At 55.2% G+C, this 16372-nt stretch overlaps 1 protein-coding gene across 7 annotated transcripts in view; it reads right to left on the bottom strand.

Annotated features, from left to right (window-relative positions):
* Positions 1-16372, bottom strand: part of ABCG1 (ATP binding cassette subfamily G member 1) — an 80887-nt gene that overhangs the window by 53462 nt on the left and 11053 nt on the right. For 6 of the 7 annotated variants that reach the window (XR_003971611.1, XM_030328539.1, XM_030328541.1 and 3 more), the window contains exons 1-2: positions 14035-14107; positions 7175-7418 (exon numbers count right to left, since the gene is read on the bottom strand). Coding sequence is in view for 6 of the 7 variants with exons in the window: in XM_030328539.1 (XP_030184399.1) it covers positions 7175-7418; positions 14035-14076 (286 nt within the window). In the remaining variant the exon portion in view is untranslated. Of the gene's footprint in view, positions 1-7174; positions 7419-14034; positions 14108-16372 lie in introns of those variants that run through there. The other variant, XM_030328542.2, reaches the window with a different exon arrangement.

The raw sequence follows: 16372 nt of genomic DNA, 5'->3' as shown, positions 1-16372 counted from the left end.
CAGATAGGCCCCCACGACTCTTCCCCAAGTGCCTAAGGATGCAGTGTGCTAAAAATAAAAAGCCAACCGCTTTTGCTTAGTGGACAGTTATTTTGTAATAAAAAATAAACCCTTCCAGAAAAAAAGCGGGAGGGCAGACATAACAATGAGAAAGCCCATAAAACTCCTACTAAAAAGATTCGGTTTCAAGATAGGCCATGGAGATATATGAAGGTGAGGGACTTTTTGGACGAGCACACTGCTTGCCTTATGACAGTAAAAGAAACAGAAAGGGGGCCTCACATGCTCCTCTTCTGTTAAGCTCCACTCGTCACTTTGCAAACCAAGAGAGCAAGAATATTGTGGGCAGAGGCTCCTGCTCACTGCCCTGCCCCCCTCCAGGGATGTCACTGGGATGCCCACACCCAAAGCAAGACTCTGGGGCTACGTGCTTCTGTCTCTTCCTCTTCAGGTCGTCCTTGGCCTTGATGCACTTGGTTGCTGTTTGGTACTTGGTTAGGTTTTTCTGTTCCTCATTGGGGAGCTCGTTTCAAGACCAAGGTTATACGTGTTCTGCAGAGTTTCAAAAAGCAGAACTTGGATCAACAGATGAACTCGAATGCAGATTTCGGCTCAACAGACAGAGGCCTTTTCTAAGAATTAGATTGTGCCAGCAAGGACCTGGCTGCCCGGGGAGGTGCCAGTGCCTGGTTGCTGGAAGTTTCCAGAGAAAGGCTGGCTGCCCGTTGGTGGGGATGCTGCAAGGAAGGTTCCTCCACCGGTAAGAGGTCGGCCTGAGGGAGCTCGGAGGTCCTCCTGGGCCTACAAGATTGGGACTCTAAATACAGGCCTGAGCTGGAATTAATAAGAGTCTTGAAGTGACTCTGGTATGTCTTAATCTTGACATCGGATGCCATTTACCCCCACAGAGCACTAGGTGGCCGACAGAACAGCCCAAGAGTGAGGAACGAAGCTGATGGCTGGGGTCAGACTGGCTCCCAGCAGGCACGTCGGCCTCCACCCTGACTCCGAAAACCCCTCTTGGTGCCTTTTCTCATGAGCAAGACACTCAGTATTAGATATAGTTCACTTGAAGGTAAGTTTTCCTACAAAGGTTTTGGAAGCTGGGCAGCACGGGGCTGACAGAGAATGCACGACCTTTCTACAAACCCCTGGATGGAACAGGTCAGATGTAATCTGACCACGTGGTTACCTTTGGTTCCTTAAATGAGCAGATCTGTTGATTCCAGAACTGAACTCAAAAAGAGAAGGTGTATGGTTACTAAACATTTTTTTTTTTCTGCCAGTTCAGAAACAACAGAAATGGTTTCAGGTTCAGCAAAATATCACCTTGGGTTATAGCTTTGCCCTGGAAGATTAGGTTCTGGTTCCTAACAGAGGACTTTAGTTCAAGAATGTGATGTTCTCAAGATACAAACATATTTGGGGTTTGGGCAGCAGGTGAAAACAGGTGTGGCCGGAACGTCCTCAGAAGGTGGAACAGTGACACCAACGCTCCACCAAGCAGAGCACAGCCCTGCAAAGTCTCATCGAGGAGACCAGATGATTCAAGAATGAAGCAGACTCTATGGGAAAGTGACAAAAGGGTAGCATGCCCGGGTAAAGAGCCTGCAGATGGGAAGGTGACAGGGTGGCCAGACATCGAGGCGGAGGAGAAAAGGAAGCCTTAAGGCCCATGATGGCCGGGCCACCTGAGTCGTGTCTGCAGAGGCCATTGAGCTGGACGGTGCCACCTTCTCCATCCCGGCACCTGATTCCAGGCCCCGGCTTCCACGCAGGGTGCTCGAGGGCACAGGATGTGCCGGCTGGAGAAAGGGGAGCACCCTGACCCCTGGGTGTTAAAAGTTCTTGTAAACTAGCAGGCCTTTCCGGTTTTGAACACAGTCACCGTATCTATCGTGATTCTGTGTGAGAGCCGGCCCCATTCTCAACACGTCTTTCAAAGCCTCTTTCAAAGCCTAGAGAACAGAAGATCAAAACTATTCCAGAAGACCTCACCGCTACGGGGCCTGAGTGGGTGGCCTGCCTGCCTGCCCCGGGGAGCCACCCAGTACTGAGGACCTAAGAACTGGCCCCGGGAGGGGAAGGGAGGAGCTCTCCAGTGTCTGGACTCACCACGGCAACTACGTAGGGCCACTGGGCTTCCTTTGTGAACACCCCAGCCTCAAGGAAAGAGCCCTTGTGAGCAAGGTGTAGGTTCACCACAGTGCCCTACAGACTAGCTACAGCCTCAGACAGAGAGACAAAGGCAGAGTATTAAAGACAATTTTCTTTTGTACCCCAAAGAAAATCACCTTAGTGCGATGGTTCCCAAGAAGCTCGAAAGCCATTCATTCATGCTGGGGAGTGCAAACCCCCTTGAACGTGAGCTGCTCACCCCTGGGAAGACCCATGGCTGCTGTGGGATCCCCACGGCGCTCCTCCCCACCCCTGCTCCCGTGGGCCGCATCAAGCCGGCCAGCGCGTGGTTGGAATCCAATCTTCCCTTAACGGAATTCCTGAAAGGGGTTTATTAGTGGCACATTCCACTCATACTCGCCGGCCTGTCGTTGCAGGCCCCGCGAAATAGCTTTGGAAAGTAAGAGAAAACAAACTTTCATTTGAGAAACGCATGTTTAAAGCTTAGAAGCAAACCAGGACCGATAATCTGAGGTGGGCCCGCCCAGAATGTTGAACTCCATCCCGGTATCCCGGGCAAGGAGGGAGGGTTCCAGAGGAGGCAATTCTCTGCCCTTCCGTCTGAGACTCACCACGCTGAGACAATTGCCAGGCTCTCTAAAGCCCCAGATACGATTACTTTCATTCTCCGCCTGAACTTCATCACAAGGTAATCATGGGAGGTGTATTTAATTTCTAAGAATCATGTCACTTGTTTGGGTGACAGCATGCCATGCACATCAGCCTCCCCTGGTGACGGGACAGGTCAGCTGGAGCCTCTCCAAAGGCCCAGGAGGTCTTTTATGGGTCCTCACGGATGGCAAAGGGGACGGACAACGCAGCAGGCCAACTAAAAGGGAAACACGTCGGCGTTAACGGTCAAGGCGATGCGTAACGGTTTCATAAAGTGGGGTGAGGCACATCCCTGCCAGAGCGGCCCTGTGGTGTGCCACCTCAGGGCCAGGAGCTTGCCAGGTTCCTTGTCGTATCGTGGCCTCAGATTGTACAGACCCGCTTTCAAGGGCTGTCTTCTGTGCTCCTGTGACCTGGGCCCTGTCTCTGAGCCTCAGGGATCCCACGGGGAGAAAGGGCAGAATTGGCCGCACAGCCAAGGGGCCTCACAAACGACATGAATTCTACAAATGGAGATGGCACTCGTCCCCCAGGCGAGCAGCACCCCTCTGGTACCCTGAGTATCCATTCCTTACGATCGGTCACATCCCACTAAGTGCTCCCCAAGCCAGGAGGTGCTATTTCGGTGTAAAACGTCCTCGTCACCACCTGTGGCAGTACAATGTGCACCTAAGAATTTCATGATGTGGATTCTGTTCTTAATCAGGGCTCCTAAATATTCCCAACGCCGCGCCTCCTTTACAGGAACCAGAGCTGCTTTCAAAGTAAGTCACGCTGACGGTGAATGAGAACCGCCGGACCGGATTGTTCCGGCGCATCCCCGACCCGATGGCTTGTGTGACGGGGCCGACGTCCACACCGTTCCAGATCATTTGTCCCATCGACTTGTGCTACGGGAGCCAACTCCTTGGGGAAGAGTAATTACTGTATCAGAAGCCGGTGCGATTATCCTTGGGGTGAGCTGTGTTCTCCTGAGAACACTTCCTTTCACAATTGTGTTCTCTACTAGGAATCTATTACATGATCTAGTTTTCCCTCCAAAGACATCATTAATCATATGGTGAAAACGTTACTACAATTGAAAACGCGAGATGTTTTGTTAAATGCCGTATTCAGGGGTTGGCAATCGTCACGCTCAAGGATCTTAAAGAACCAGTGCCTGACATCTTACAAATAGTGCTACTGATTCACCGGACACCTTCCTGCTAAGGATTACGAAGCTCTCTTTCTTGGAAACGCTCACGTAGGGGTGTATAATATTATTCTCATCGCGACACCAAGCTTTGCTACAGCTTCTGTGTCGAGCTGTGTCCCAGCGCCTGGTTCTGGGAGAAACCGTGGAATCTACAGAGCGGTCCAGTGTCTCTGTGATGGAAAGAAATCTGGAGCAGGAGTCGGACCGCGGGTCCCTCCTTGGCTGTGACCTGGTGCAGTCACTGGGCCCTCCGGGAACTCAACGTCCGGAGACGCCAGGGCATCCAGGCCCTGTGTGATCGCTATAGGGAGTGCAACACGTAAAGCCGAATTTTAAAAAACCGAAAACTGATAATGGTGAGAGAAGCAAGGGAAAGAGCCCCTGCCCCGAAGGTCGGCCGCACAGCCAAGGGGCCTCACAAACGACATGAATTCTACAAGAGTGTCGCCAAATATAGAATGGCCACGATGAGAAAAAGGGGGGTGCAGGGTGGCTGGCTTTGACTTCTCAGCTTAGCCTAATCATTGCTGGGGGCTGAGGCAATCAGCAGCAATCAGAGGAACAAAATCGGGAAAGGCAGGGTCCCACGTTGAGGGCGAAGGAGACGGACCCCGAGAAGGAGCGGGCTCCCCGAAGAGGACGCGGCGAACCAGGCAGGAAAAGAACGAGCAGACACACACGTACCAGCTTAAGGACACCCCCCCTCCCCGCTGCCAACGTCGGGGGACAGCCCCGATGCCTGCCTCCAGATTCAATGCCTACTTTTACTCTTCATCCTGGGCGGGGGCTCTTAGCTGGGGTGCTACGGTCCCCAAGTTCTGACCCCACTAGACCTTGGACCCCACTCAAGAGCCAGCTGGCGATGAGGTAGTGAGCTCGAGCCACGTGGGCGGCTAACTTCCCTCATTCGGGAAGCTCTAGGTTTCCCTGGCCGCGGCTTGCAGCCGAACGGGGCAGCCAAGCCGCCAATCAGCCAGAAGTGAGGCCCTGTGGGCACCAAGCCTCCAGGAGGAACGCTGCTTCCCTGTGGCTGCGGGGACCCTGGCACCCCCGAGGCCCTGCAGCCCGGCTACAGAGTTAGAAACCACCCCGGCTGACTAGCTCAGGTGCACGGACAAGCCCCCTGACCACTCAGCTTCCTTTCTATTCTGTGAGAAGTATTTCCCCCGCTGAATTTACGGGGAGCGGAAAGCCATCGAAATTCCGAATCGCAGGACACCGAGAACAAAGGAAACCATGGGGCACCGAGTGGGGGAAGGGCAGGGGGAGCAAAGCGGAAACAGGTGCCGCTGAGGGGAGCAGGGAAGGAAGCCAGGCAGCGAGATCAGGCCCCGCCGGTTCAGAAACCAGCAACTGGGACACGCCAGACCGATCGTGCCCATCTACCCCTCCGGCCCTCGCCATCTCTGACTCACCGGCAGGTCCCGTGGGGCTCACTTCCTACTCCTCCCCTCCCGAGCCCACACAGGTTACTGTAGGGCAAGTGTCTGTCTGGAGGCCGCCTGGGTGGAGTTTCCAAGGAGGCCACCGGGAATGGACGGCGGTGGCCCCTCCCTCACTCGTTAAGATGCCCGTCACCTTTGGCTAGCTTTGACAATTATGGGGACAGGTCCTAACACTGAGAGAATACAGGGTTAACAAGCCCCTTACCTAAATAGGAAACGATACTTGCAAGTGCAGAGCACTTCCTGGGTTCTGCCAGGGTTCTGCAAGTGTTCCCATGTCTGCACCGCAAGCCCACCTTCTGTTTACAGGGTACCCGTCCACGCACCGGGACGTCCGGCCACACCTAACGGGCGTACAGAATCCCATCTCTGCCTCTCACGGGTTTGCCGCAATGTGTCTGTATAGACAAATCAAGCCAACAGAACAAGGCGAGTTTTTCCCTAAGGTCTTTTGTTCACCGTGAGAGTTGGGAGAAGGCTGTAACCCTGTACTAACATTCCAGTCGGCTCACACCAATGGACTCACCCGGAGCCTTCACAGAATTTCTTTCTCTATGACCCTGGCTGGCAAACTCGGATAACGGACGTATCAGCAATGTACATTCGGCCATCGATAAGGCTCAGGGTCTGTTCCTAGTTGTACAAACAGACAGAAGTCATCCAGCAACCAACGAGGCTCGCCGGTCCCAGCGGCCAGTCCGCCGAGGGTCCAACACCGTGGTCACAAGGAAGCCCAGAGTGCCCAGGCCAACAATCTCAGCAACTCGGCCTCAAGGGAGGAGGAGAACAAAACAGAGGTGACGGCGGAAAAAGACAGGAAAACGAAAACTAAAAAAGTCCTGGTGGGTCTTCCTCAAAAAGGAAGAAGGGTTGACTCTGGATTTGAGCGGAGACTCCTAACGTACGATATTCCAGCGGTACCTGAGTCACCGTCATTGTTCCACACACCGTTCCGAGTGACTCAGTAGATGTTCCCTGGTGAGGTCTGACGTGCCCTCTCCCAACCAGCCCCCCACCCGCCAGAAAGAGGGGTGCAGGACGGGGGCACGGACATGCGGAGTAAGTTCCGTGGGAAGAAATAGGTCAGGCTGGAAAAGGAAACGCCAGCCCAGGGAGGCATTAACTCTACACACTTTGAAAATCTAGAGCTAGCACAGGGACATCCAGGTTGCTAAGGAAGCTGGAAATACCGTGGGTCGTCAATTCTCGTTAACGCGCGACAAGCCGCGGCAAATACCTGAGCCTCCCGTCCTTTCTCTCCCTTCTATTTTTATTTCTGTGGCTCATTTGATACCAGTTTATTCATAGCCCACCGGCACCACTCTTACTGTAGATGACTGGTTTCCCCGGGGGGCCACTCTAGGTCACGGCTACTTCGTAGCCCCTCAAACTTGCGACGGAGCGCCTGCCTTCCTCTCTGCTCTGAAACGTTGTGAAACGGTCCCCTCTCGGGGGGCTAATGGGAACAGCAGCCTGTGATGAGGAACCAGCACACGTGGACATGAAAGCCTTTGTAATCACATCAGGCTGTAAGAGCCACCCTAAGTCCGGAGGTCTCTAATCCCAGCTGTTTGTAGTAGAGGTCAGAAAAAGCTGGGCATGAGGAAATTGGCCGTGGCAGTGACTCGGGGGGGGGGGGGGGAGGACTCCCCGCCTCCTGGCTTCCAGACCCAGATGGCCCCAGACACCTGTCGCCTCCTCCACAGGCTCGTCCCGGCCCGAGGCCCACAACAGCCCTGCCTACCTTTCTTCCTCCACCAGGGTCCTTCGGGGACGGAGTAGGAGAGGTCCTTGAACTCGATGTTCACGGCCGCCCTGCGGGGCAGGGACGAAAAGCGCTGAGCCTCCGTGAGGTTGTTGTCCACCTTCTTCAGATGTCCGTTCAGCAGGTCCGTCTCGGTGGCCTCCATGGTGCCCAAGACCACCTCGTCCACCGAGACGCACACGGACTTGGGCTCCGTCATCGCTGCAGAGTAGCTGCTGGCGTTCTAGAAAACCGGGGAAGAAGCACCAAGAGACGTCACGATCTCCATAGAGGGAAGAGCGTAGGGGACTGGCCCTGAGGCTCGGGGTCACTGAGTATTCATGGCAACGCTTCTGAAACTACGTCAAGGTGCTTACCTGGAGGGATCTGTCGTCTCCAGCCGTGACTACCTCTTCCGTTTAAAAAAAAAAAAAAAAAAAAAAAACGCTAAGAGAGAACACGAAACTAACCTGCCAAAGTCTTACTTTGGAGTCAAAATCTCCCAAAACTGTAACAGAAACGAATTGTTTGTCTCAAAGAATCAAACACGGGCCACCATAAAAAAAATGATCTGTTTACATTAAGTACACCGGTTAAAAAACCAATAAAAATGCTTGGGGTTCCTAAGAAATGTGTAATTGAAAGCATTTTATTTAAAATGAGCTCTTTTAGTGCCTTCCTGTGTAGGCTCATAAACATTTCTCAAGAGCAGTGGCTTTACATCAAGTGCTGGGGTTTGTGGGAGTCAGCATTTGTGTCTTCCTTGTAAATTTTGCAAATCACTTCCAACTCTCCCTCTCACTCCATCTTCCTAGTAGCACTGGGAAGTTGGAAAGGTCGATTTCTTTTTTTTCTCTGTCTCTGTTATACAGACGAGGCAATGGAGACACAGCCACTCTGAGGAGCTTGCCCTGAGCCCTAGGATCAGGGCAGGGGCACGATGGCTCCTAGGGTCGAATCACCAAAACAACAGGGGTTCCTTGCACTGCAATGCCAGGGGACCTGATCTTTTGTAGCTACCTTGGCTTTTAAAGCTTCCACGGGGAGCCAATTGCACTGGTACAGATGTGCCAAGATTCAAAAGTGTTTGTGCGAAGGAAGGAATATCCTCGTCTAATGGCTTGGCAACCCCGAACAGATAAATATGCTGCAGCCACCCCCCAAAACGCAGAAGAACCCTGGGGTGGACAGATATTATGCTCTGCCTTTCCTGGCCGTCTCTCGACCCCAAGGAGAACGTTCCACAGTGCCAAAAGGGTGGGCCTTTGGCAACTCTCCTCCGTACCGTTGAAGACAGTCGGCCTGATTGGGAGAGCCCATCGAGAACCATCCTTGATAATTCAGGCCACAGGACTGTGGACACACTGCCACGTCGTCATTTGTTCTAAAGCAGAACAGCACCACACTGTTCTGTTTCCGTTAGGTTTGCTAGGTGTTCCTCTAGAGGTGATAGCTTCTTGATCATTATTGTTTCCAATCAAAACCCCAAAACAAAACCAGAAAGTGGATCGTCGATAAACATGCCTACAAACCCTAGCAATTCTAGCGGCCAGACCAGCTCTGCCCCCACCTACAGGGCCCGCTTTAGGGTACGTGACTGCATCATTGAAGAGCTGGCATAATTTCCATCATGGGATTTAAAGGCTCAGAAGTCTTGGAAGGCTTGAAGGTTTTGAATATCTGAAGTACACGTGGGGCGAGGGGAGAGGTGCGCACGAGATTTCTGGTTCCTGTGACGTTTGCAAGTGTTGTTTTGCCATTTGAGTGAAAGACACACGCGCACACCCCCCTCCCAGGCATCTCCTACCTCTGAAGAGCTTAACTCACTGAGATCAAAACTTAGCTCACTGACTGTAACATTCTGTGGATAAAAATTAAAGTGCAAAGTAAAACTGAGAAAATTAAGCTTGGTTGGCTGCTGGCACCCAGCATGTGAAATGCTTCAAATGCAAACATAAGCCGGTTCATACGTTCCCGACGCAGAGTCCGGGAAGGCTTGACAACGGACTCCTGAGAGCCTTGGCGTGGGGATGTGGCCGTCCCGCTCCCGAGAGGAAGCTGCCGGACCACCTCCGGGCCTGGGTTTGCCCAGTGCCTTCTGTGCCGGGGCCTCTTGAAGGAATAACGGGAGCCCACCCTTGCTCAGCTGGCTCTTGGCTTCGGCCCCTGGGAAAGCATGTGCGAGGCCACTCCGGCACCTACCGCGGGCACCACACGCTATCCCCTTGCCCATCCATCCTGCCCTTTGGGGCGCACATGCTCCAGCTTGACGGCCGGCTTTGACTCTGCAAATTCTGGCTTTGGAGGATAGAGGAGAGAGCCGTGGGGATGGCCGTGAGCTCCAGGGCCGGTCCCCAAAGCCCATTCTCCACCCCCCACCTGCCGCCTCAGTGGAAAGGCTAAATGTCTGCTACTAAACCCACACCCTGGGGGTCCCCGCTCACTGGGTTCAGCTGGCAGCAGGGGGCATCCAGCAGCCCCTCTCCAGCGGTGGCCCCCGGGACCAGCACCCCGGCATTCCAGCTGTCGCGGCCCATCCATACCGCCCTCCTCTCCCCGGCACCCACCACAGGCGTCACCCTCGAGGAGGTTCCAGGGATGGGTGGCGTCTTTCGTTTTTTGATAAAACCCACGGGAACGCAGGGGTGACGGCCATCACTCCACTCACCAGCCGGCTGCCGCGGATACCAAACCCATGTTATGATGAGGGTCTGACTTCCCCTCTAGACTCCAAGGCTACCTATTCTCTCACTCACTCTCTCGCTGGCTCCTTCACGAATGAGAGCACCAAGCAGAGCTGCGGGGGTCAGCAGTCAGCCAGGCAGACGAGGCCTGTGGCCTCAGCACAGGCTCCCTTCAAGGTTGGGCCCCAGGCAAGAATGCGGGCAATCACAATGCCAGGAGGCAAGAGCTATAAGGAGCCCTGTGCAGAAACCCAGAGGGACCTCCAAAGCAGCAGCAGACCCCGGGGTGTGGTGGGGGGCACTCGGCACCAATTTCTTCTGAGGGAATCAAATCTAAACTGAGATCCTCCGGGTGAGGTGGGGGGAGGGTGCTTGATGTTCCCCACAGCAGGTGCAGAGGCTCAGTGGCAGAAGGGAGTGGAACAAGGTGGGGGGGGGAGGATCTGAGAGAAATTCAGAGGCTGGGCCCCCTTCCAGGTGGTGGGGAGGAGGGAGGGAGGGTAAAATGAAACTAGAGACACAGGGTCTGCAAACCCTGTTAAGGGTTTTGTACTTTATCTACAAGTCGTTGGGGGGGGGGGCACCAAGGGATTTAAAAGGGGGGTAACAGACCAGAACTGTAATTAAAAACCATCTCCTGCCTCAACGTGCAGATGGGAGGGTGACAGTGGCCTTAACCAGCAAGTGGCCGTGGGGATGGAGACAAGGGGACAAGCCCGGTAAGACAAAGCTGGGTAACTAAACTGATCTGGGAGAGAGGGAGAGAGAGAGAGAGAGCGCGTCAAGTACTCATTATTTAAAGTATTAAATAATAATGCCTCCCGCCTACTAGGTAAGTGATTACAAACAATGGTGACTATTGATTCAGCAATTACAAGTGCCTGTAAACTCCAGACTGCCAGGAGTAGGCCTCTTCCTGTCTCCACCCGAAGGGGGTATTACCATCTCCCACTCGCCTGGAGTTGGGATCTAAGGCACAGAGACCGCCTTCTGCCCCCGACACCCCACAGTGCATGAGTGGCCAAGTCAGGGTCCAGCCCCCTGTGTTTCCTCTCTGTGCCCCGTTCCCCTGGCCAGTGTCCTTAACGGGGCTCGAAGGTTGCTCAGCTGTCTCGAGGCAAGTTGTAGGTGACCCGGGGTCATCCCAGCCCCTGCCCGTTGTAGGAAAATCCACAAGGAACTGAGGAAACCATACCATCCCGCCCCCGCCAAAAACCAACCGTTACCCACCTTTCTTCCGTGGGTGTCCAATGACCTCGCCCAATTACTAAAATCATGGAATCTTGTATGATGAGAGGCAGTGGCTGTCACTCGGAAATAGACCAGCTCTCTGGAAACACATCCTCAGATGAGAGCGGCCGGCAATGTAGGTTACAGCTAACTTGTCCTCAGCCTCCTGAGCTCATTAAAAATGAAACAAATACATCTTCCCTGCACATTTGTTCCCTTTCATTGTATGTTTCCCTGTCTTCTCCACACATTGCCTCTGACCTCCCCATCTACACACGGTGTGTGCTACATAATACATGATAAATAATAACACGTCCATTCGTGGTGTTGAATGCCGAGGAGACCCCGTTTGGATTGTTAGTGCCTGCCGTTCATGAGAGTATTTTCTTGGGCGCTCATACCAATTGGCAGGCAAGCATACAGAGATGCGTGTTTAGCTGGGGAGGGTCTCTGACAGTCAGCAACCGCCCCCAGTCCACTGTGAGGCTGGTTCACTCTGTTTACCCGGGAACACACAGTGAGAGCTAGAAACTTCTTCCCGCAGCTCACGGGGAAGGGAGGAAAAGGAGAGGAAGGTGCAAGCGCCAGGCATTGGCACGCGCTTCTCTGTCGGTTCTCGCTTCTCTCTCGGTTCTCTCTTCCGCGGGTAGCTGCTGGGCTTGGTCCCCACCTGGAACCGGTGGGCCCTTCACTGGAGGGCAGGTCCCTCCCAGGGACGCTGGCCACATCAGAGGACAACGCTGGCCAAGAATCCTCAAGGCCATTGCCCTGGGGAGACTGATCCAAATGTCACACCCTTAACCAAGCAAAAGGCAAGTGCCACTTGCGTGGTCACTCAGGCCGCTGACCTCACCATCACCAAAAGCCACTTCATACGGCTCCAAATACCACCATCCCGTTGGGACCTCGTGCCCGCCCCTCCCAGCCCAGCTCAGGGCTGGGTGCTCTGCTCACCCTCTAAACCAGCTTCTCCAGGTTCACCGCTGGCGCACTCAGTCCCAGGTGGGACCCCAGAGCAGGGGGCAACGAAAGAGCTCAGGATCCTGGGGCTCCCTCAAGTGCTCTTTATGATTTGGGTAGAATTTTTGTAATAAAAAAAAAATTACACGATTTTGGGGGGGAGGAAAATGCTTTTCAAACCAAACAATGTTTCCTGAAAAAAATGAGCCCAGCCGCTAGTGTGTCCATCTGAGTTCAGAACACTGTGGAATTCTGGGTCTGCATCAAACTATAACATAACATTAGAAAATCCTGACATAAAAACATCAATACCTTAAAACGTTTGGATTCATGGTTTTTCCACACGTATAAACCACTTTTGCAGCTTTGAAAGGACTTCAGGAGTTACCGGGCATCTCAAAGATCTGAAACATTCTTTACCTACGACTAACAATAAGGATCGCCTTAATTTTCCATTATCCACGTAATCTAGGCAACCCAAAGAGATGGGCAAATGTGAAAGGAAGAATTACCAAGTGTTCCCCAAACATTCAATCACATAAAAGCGAATGTGAGAGGGGCTGCCTTTTTTGTGGTTCCATATCCCCTTCCGGGTGAGAAGCCAAGTAATGAAGGCAGGGCACGCCCAGAGAGGGGACCTGGTCAGTGCGTCCCCCTCCCGCCAGCCTCTGCTCCACCAACCTCCTAAACATGTCTGCGGCCCCATTCTATCGGTTTACACAAAATCATTATATAATGAGCTGGCGCCGCTCGGTATGTGTTCCACAGTAACCTGTTTGGAGCATAGGATGCGGTTGTGAGAGCAGAGAGCATGCGCAGACCGTCAGCTATGTTGTTTTTTTTTTTTTTTTTCCTCGGGCTCAAGGCAAGAGGTAACTGTCGGTCAGATCCTGCTGAGCCCTGCTGACTTCAAACACAGGATGCTAAAAATGAAATAAGGCGAGGGGTGGGGGTGCGTGCTGTGCACCGTGGGCTTACAGCCTATGGGGAGTAATTAGCAGGATAGTAAATCCACAGACAGAGGATAGAGAGAGGGATGGAGAGGGAGGGCGAGGTGGGTTGGAAAACGGAATACTTTCTATTTGTACTTTAGGTGACCTGAAATCTAGTCTGTAAGTACCTAACTGCAAGGTCGGTGCGCTAGGCATAAAGATGAAAGGCCCTAGGATGGACGGGTCGATGGCTACTTTGTTGTTTTTTTTTTTTCCTAATGTGAGTTTCTGGAGCTCGTATAAAGGAGCAAAAGCAGACTTTGGGCCACCAATGGGAACAGCACTTGCTGTCACTGGGTCCAGCGCTGAATCTGCCGGCACCCGGTGGTCCCCCTACGGAGCTGGCACCCTCGGGAACGGGAGATCCGCGTCCCTGTCCCCACCCTGGGCTCTCTCCAGGGTGCAGAGAAGGTGGCCTGCAGGTATCCGGCTCGCCCCTGGGCTGCCTCCCCGGAATCCGCCACCCCCTCCCGAGCACGTCCGGGAGAGGCTGTCCCTGCGGAGCGCGGGGGGCAGCGCAGGCTTTGGCTCTCAGGGAGCAGCCTCCTCTTTTGTTCCCCCAGACCGTGCCAGGCACTCCGGAGGGTGGCGCGGGAAGTGCGGGCTCCCCGCGTCCGGGCCGCGCGCGCGCCGGCAGGGAGGGAGGGACCCCCCTCCCCTTCCCTGGGGCCCAGGCTGCCACCCAGCTCAGTGCGCTCAGGAACCCAGGCCCCACGCCCCTAGCCAGAGGGGACCCAGACGAGGCCATCTGTGCACTGGTGGGGCTGCCCGGCCGCCTCCCGCACACTCCTGGCCCCTCCGCCTGCCCCGCGTCCCCTGCCGGTGCGGGGAGCATCCCGAGGCGTCAGGTGGCCGGGGCTGGGGGCAATGGGAACCGGGCTTCTCCCCGGGGGCTCAGGGGCGGGTGTCAGGGTGAGGGTGCGGGGCTTTGTGCGTTTCTCGCTCTCCTGGAAAACAGAAGCAAGCCCCGGAGGCGAAGGATGCCCTCACTCACCATGGCGGTGCCGACCGAGAAAGCGGCCATCAGACAGGCCATGCCCCGGGGGCGGCGGGCACGGGCGGCGGCGGCGGCGGCGGCGGGCACGGGCGGCGGGCACGAGGCTGCGCTCGCTCCAGGCTGGGCTGCTGCGCCCCGCGCCGGCTCGGGCTTCTGCTGCCGCTGGGGCTCCGGCCCCGCCCGCCGCGCCGGCCCCGCCCACGCCCCGCCCACGCCCCGCGATTGGCCGGCGCGCGGGGCGGGGCGGGGCCGGCAGGTGCGCGTGCTCTTGTTTTGCTCCTGCGGAGGGCGGCGGGCCCGCCGGCTGAAGTCCCCCGCTCTCCCCGGCGCCCCGCGCCCCCGCCTGGCCGGCATCGCGGTGCCTCCCCAGCCCCGGAGCCCCCGGGGTCCGGAAACTCGCGGGGGCTGGGCGGGCGGCCCCGGGCGTCCAACTGACAGCCGGGGTCTCCCTCCAGGACCACCGCCTCCGAGCCTGCGCGGCTATGTGGATGGGGCCCGAGGGGGCGTCAGGAAGGAGGGTAGAGGGACAGGGCGTCTTTTCTTTTCTGTTTTCACTGTTGAGCACCTTTCTGCCAGGTAGGAGCGTGAGGACTAGAGAAGAAGAGATGGCCGGTCCACTGCCCTCCGCACTACAGCTCCGTATCTGGGGTGACACCCCCCTCCTCCTCCACACACTGAGACGATGCAAATTCTCATTCCTGGTGCACTGTTGTGGCCAGATGCAGAACTACTCTTTGGTTAACAAGGGGACGCCGGGTGAAGGTGCCCAGGCCTCTGTCCTCGCCCCCGCCCATCGGCCGCACCCCAATAAAAAAAAAGACACGGCTTGTTGCCGGCGCCTGGCTCAGTACGGCCCACAGCTGTGTTCAGGTAACTGCGTACGGAATGGAACTCCAGGCACCCTCTCATTTGGCCCCAGACTGGAATATCAGATGGCCTGGCGTCTGCTAAAGCCCTTATTATATATAAGTGGGTCCATTTCCTGGTAACCATGGTGACAAGACATTCTTACTCCCAGTCTCGGAGGCTAATGCTTTTGTTCAGCGGTTTGCATGTTGGGTCCGCAGGTAGGAACGCATTTTTTCTCACCCCAGCACACCTGGCTCACCCGTCCCCCCACACCTCAAAGGAGCCAAGTCCCCATCTTTCTCCTCACCTAGAAAGAAGTCAGGGCTTCTCCTGCCAGGCAGGTGGACTTCACACCCAGGGGTCTGACGACCATGGCCAAATTCTCCTCTCAGATCAAAGGAGGAAAGGGCGTTACAATATACGAGTTCAAGGGGAGTGCGGCCCTGCTTTTGTCTGAATAGTTTCGCTTGAAGGTGGACGCATTACCTCGATTCTACCTTTGGCCAAGACGAAGGAATCCTGACCCCGGTATTTTCAGGGGCCACTGTGCACGGCGGGCCCAGCAGGCTGTGTGGTGCCTTAAACGTAGTGAACGGGGAAGCCAAAAAACTCCAAGTGTTCTGGAAAGAGGATTCAAATCCACAAACCTCCTGGGGAGAGATGAGGCCAAAAGGCAGAGGCAAAGGGGCCTGGCTTCTGGGGCCCAGGGTGGCTGACCAGCCCTGCAGCCCAGCACCTGCTCTGGGGCAGATGGGATTTCTCCGTGAGAACATGCCTGGACACTGCCCCGCTCTGTGGTCAGGGCAAGTAATGTGACATTGTAGTCCCGTTGTGCCGGCCTCCATTCTCTGTCCAGTATCCATTCTCCTCGCTCCCAGGGACATGTCCGGAATTTCCTTCTGGAAACCTCCCCACCCCCCCCCCACCCCCCCAGTTCTGTGTTATGCAATTTATAGCACTGGTTGGTCAGGAACTAGAGATGTAAGGCGATGCCTGCTGGGCTTCAGGGGATGGCCGAGGGGACAGCATGTAGGAGCTGAGTATGAAGCCAGGGAGGGAGGACAGCGGGAAAGCGGGGCCTTGTTGGCGTGACTCGAGCTGCCGGCTTTCCCATTGCAGGTGCTGAAAGGGTCCTCACTTCTACATCTGCACACTGGGTAATTAGACTCTCAGCCACACGGGAACTAGGGCATGTCAAGCACTTCCCACCACGCATGGCCCCTGGCAAGCAATCCAATCCCAATCCTCTGGTGCCAAAGCAGGGAATATGCAAACAGCAGACTAATTCAGATCTGTGATGTTTGTCTCAGGACTCTAGGTTGTAAGTAACAGAAACTCAACCCCAACTGGGCTATGTTAAAGGTAACGCGTGGTCCTAGGTTCTTGATCTCTAGCTCTTTCCATGCCTCCACCGTCCCTCTGCTGACCTCCCCCCCCTCCCCAGCAACGCTGTCTCTGCCCAGCCCACCCAGCAGCTTCAGGCTTG

Source organism: Lynx canadensis, chromosome C2 (assembly GCF_007474595.2).
Source record: "Lynx canadensis isolate LIC74 chromosome C2, mLynCan4.pri.v2, whole genome shotgun sequence".
Lineage (NCBI taxonomy): Eukaryota > Metazoa > Chordata > Mammalia > Carnivora > Felidae > Lynx > Lynx canadensis.
This window is presented reverse-complemented; position numbering and strand designations above follow the sequence as displayed.